This window comes from Gastrolobium bilobum, unplaced genomic scaffold, assembly GCF_033153095.1.
Source record: "Gastrolobium bilobum isolate Gb01-03AN ecotype WA unplaced genomic scaffold, APGP_CSIRO_Gbil_v1 utg3817, whole genome shotgun sequence".
Classification (NCBI taxonomy): Eukaryota; Viridiplantae; Streptophyta; class Magnoliopsida; order Fabales; family Fabaceae; genus Gastrolobium; species Gastrolobium bilobum.
Genome location: NW_026896846.1, coordinates 3,735 through 8,183, shown reverse-complemented (window position 1 = coordinate 8,183; position 4,449 = coordinate 3,735). Strand labels below are relative to the sequence as shown.

The 4,449-nt window shown below is 36.2% G+C and overlaps 1 protein-coding gene across 1 annotated transcript; it reads left to right on the top strand.

Moving 5' to 3' along the window:
* The first annotated feature begins 602 nt into the window (after positions 1-602).
* LOC133302334 (UDP-glycosyltransferase 1-like) lies at positions 603-1,997 on the top strand. The gene is made up of 2 exons (XM_061502096.1): positions 603-729; positions 784-1,997. The coding sequence occupies exons 1-2, from the start codon at positions 603-605 to the stop codon at positions 1,995-1,997; spliced, it is 1,341 nt and encodes a 446-aa protein (XP_061358080.1).
* Positions 1,998-4,449: the final 2,452 nt, after the last annotated feature.

Sequence of the window (4,449 nt, the reverse complement as noted above, 5' to 3'; positions counted from 1 at the left end):
AATGTCACAAGGCGCCATATCTCTGCATTGATATACAAATATGGGGATGATTATATTTATAATTTTTGATTATAAATTTTTATAAATTATATTATGTAGTATATATTTTTGGAAGTATATTAGGTTATATTATGTACTCAAGGAAGTATATTAATTTATAAAAAAAATTTGTAAACAGATCATTTTTCTTATAAATATATATAAAAATTTATCTAGATCGTGGAAATTAGTCACAGAAGTAAAGCCAAAAAATATGACAAAAAAAGGTAAAATAAAATAAAAAATCAATTTTGTCGTTAATATTTATTAGAAATGTCATGTAGGACAGTAGGAGATACATTTTATATGCAAAATAATTACATTGGAATTTGCAATGCATACTTTCTATCTTCATATAGTAACATCAAAATCAGATCAAATTGATATCACCACATGATAACCTTAAATTAATATTAAAGCAATGCCAAGAGTGACGCAATTAGAGAAATACATATAAAACATACAATCTTCTAGAATCACATGCCCTTAAATAGATCTTGCCTCTCTTACTGAATTATAACCTCACCTTCGTTTCTTCATAGAACACCTTCATATTCATGATAATGAAGGACTCTATAGTTCTATACCCTGCTTTGGGGAGGGGACACCTAGCCTCAATGGTTGAGTTAGGCAAACTCATATTAACCCAAAACCCTTCATTTTCCATCACAATTCTCATCCTTACCCCACTCAACAATAATGACGACAACAACAACAACATCCAACACATCTCTTCCACCACCACATTTGGCTGTGACGCCACCGCTAAATACATAGCCACCGTTTCTGCCGCCGTACCTTCTATCACCTTCCACCACATCCCGTTCACATCACTCCCTGCCGCCCTTCCATACATTGGCCACGTCCTCCAATCCATTTCGGAAACAACCAACCTTAAGGCCATTGTTATGGACTTCCTCAATTACAACGCCACCAAAGTCACCACCAACCTTAATATCCCCAATTACTTTTACTATACCTCTGGAGTTTCTAGTCTCGCTGTGTTTCTTCAGCTTCCAATCATTCATGAAAACACCACAAAATCCATCAAAGACTTTAACATGCCTCTTCGAATCCCTGGATTACCAAGGGTTCCCATAGAAGACCTACCAGATTCAGTTAAGGATCGTACGACTCATGGTTACCAAGTTTACCTTGACATAGCAACAAGCATGAGGGAGAGTGATGGTGTAATCATAAACACCTTTGATGCCATTGAAGGAAGAGCTATTAAAGCATTAAGCGCTGGGTTGTGTCTTCCAGAAGGTACCACACCGCCTGTGTTCTGCATTGGACCTGTGATTTCAGCCCCTTGTAGAGGAGATGAGAGTGGTTGCTTGAGATGGCTCGATTCACAACCGAGTCAAAGCGTCGTGTTGCTGAGTTTTGGAAGCTTGGGAAGGTTTTCAAGGACTCAGTTGAAGGAGATTGCTATTGGGTTGGAGAAAAGTGACCAAAGGTTTTTGTGGGTTGTGAGGAGCGAGTCAGAAGGGGTGAACTCGGAAGAACCGAGTTTGGACGAGTTGCTGCCAGAAGGGTTTTTGGAGAGAACCAAGGAGAGGGGAATGGTGGTGAGAAATTGGGCTCCACAAGCTGCGATTCTGAGTCATGACTCGGTGGGTGGATTTGTGACTCACTGTGGGTGGAACTCGGTGTTGGAGGCTGTTTGTGAAGGTGTGCCAATGATGGCGTGGCCACTGTATGCAGAGCAAAAGCTGAACAGACTGACTATGGTTCACGAAATGAAGGTGGCTTTGGCACTTAACGAGTCCAAAGATGGATTTGTGAGTGCAACTGAGTTGGAAGACCGAGTTAAGGAACTCATGGACTCGAACAAAGGAAAAGAGATTAGACAGAGGATTTTCAATATGAAAATAAGTGCTGTGGAAGAAAGAGCAGAAGGTGGATCTTCCCATGCTGCTTTGAATAGGTTGGTTCAGTTGTGGAAGCAATACTGAGTACTGACTACTGAGACTTTTTTTTTTTAGGTAACTACTGAGACTTAAACAAAAGTTCAAACGAAGTTCTCATAAAAATAATTATGTTTGGCACAATGTATCGATGACAACACTTAACTGAAGAGGATGAAATAGATTAAATAAGAGAAATTTTTCAGATTTTGAAATGAATAGAACTAATTCTGAGAATTGGACTTAAAAGTTATATTTATAATTAAAGAATGATTGTACTAGACCGTATAAACAAAATTAATTTCCCTAAATTAGTTATTTTAATGTCATTTTTAGATCCAAATCAATTTTTTAACCTTAATTATTCTAAAATCAATTTTGTTTTCGAAACATAAACCGCGTACATGATTGTTTTTTTTTTTTTTTATCTCTTGATATATCAAACTGTTACATATAACATACATCTCGGTCTGTGTAAATTAATAGAGTCCAAACCGAACCGAATGCCTATGTTTGGATTGGGCTGGATTGTTTTTATCCAAAGAAAACTATTGCAATCAACTTAAACCAATCCAATAAACTGATTCGGATCGAATCGATTTGGCTCAAGCATTGGATTTAATTTCCCCCCATCAAATTAGCATACATCAAAAATTAAAAAAATTGATTATCGCTATTCTTCCGTAACAGTAACGGAATATGCACCCACTAGAAGTTATATATAACCTTAAAATCAAACCTTTTAAATGCAGAATAATGAATGAGATACTATGATAAAGTGACACTTTAAAAAATTTGATATGTTCTATCTAATACTTTTTGACACTCCAACACATACTTATGATATCTTATATTTCTTTGTAAAATTGATGGTATTTCAAGTTTAACTTCATTTCTTTTTGTTAAATTATTGAAATATTATATACACTACATAAATTAAAAATATAATATCAAAACGTGTCCTAACATGTCAAAATCTATTATAACTAATGTGTTGGAGTATTATGTCATGTTATGTCTGTGTCACATATCGTTGCAACATAGATAAGATAAACTCAATATTTCCCTTGTAATGTCCAAAATACTTGGAAAGGGAGCCAGAACCGCACATACGTTGTCCGAAATTTTGTGCTAATTAATTTCAACAATAGTGAAACTTCTTAACTAACAGTTTGGATAATATATGATCTAATACGGTGACATGATAACAAACTGGGTATACACGGGGTGTTACATTTTATGTGCATGGTATGCTTTTATGGAAATTATATATGCATTGTTATATGCCTGAGATATGTGGACAAGTCTGTTGATGTAATGTAAGGATGTGATGTTGGTACTTGTACGATCAGGCAGCAATCCTGGTGTGCAAGGCATGAGGCAGCATCCCTCAAGTTTGGTAGGTAGCAGACATGCATAAACCCTATCCTGTTCTCTAACCAGTTGAATGATGCAAACCGGCAAGTGTACTGATCGTTCAAGTAATAAAGTGATAAGTAAGTTATCGTCTCCACAGGGATTGTGAGCGAATATCTTATAAACGTCCTTTCAAGATATAAACCCAAGTGACTTGAAGAACAATAGAAATCAAAGACAAAGACGTATTTTTGGATTTTAAAAATAAGAGAATGATGCAAAATGATTTGAATAAAAATATGACAGATATTGCAGGTAAGTACACTCGCCCTATGATCCCCTCTTTTCACTATGGATTGATTCACAATGCTCAATTAAAATAAACAATCAAACAATTTATCATCCAAACAATTATTAGCTAAACCTCAATTCCTTGCAAATTTAGCCCTTTAATCACAATTAAAACCCTAATTCCTTGCAATGTTTCAATTGAGATCAAGCATTACACAGATAAATTAAACGTTTGTAATCAAGAATGTGTCTATTCCTAGCACGCATGTTAATTATTATCCTACCCCCTTTCTGGACCAAAACCCCAATATTCCTATCTAGGGTTCTAACCCTCAGATTATCATTCAATACTAAACTGATCAGATTTAATATAAACGATAAGCAATACGCACAGAGTAGGCATAAATCAATTAAATTAAAGAGCGAAAAGTAAACCAATCCATAAATAAACAAAAGGTTCACATAGGGTTTGTGACCCTACCCACAATGAAGGAAACTAGCCAGACATGGTCATAGATGAATTACAATGATTCATAAAAGAAGAATAATAGCTGAATTCCAAAGGAAGAGAAAATAATTTCCAAGATCAATCTCCGTCTAAAAGCTCCAGAAGTTCTTCGCAAGCTCTCCGTCTCTTCGTCTCTCCCTTTTTGTCTTCTGATCCCCTCCTTTTATTTTCTCGCACGCGTTCAAAACACGGTGTCTTCCTGCTCGAAAACCGGCGCTGATGGCGCCGTTTTTGCACTGAATTTGAATTAATCCGCGCTGATGGCGCCGATCATACTTCTTCCGCACTGATGGCGCAAAGTTTCCACTGAAAATACATTTATTCCGCGCTGATAGCGCCGCCCGT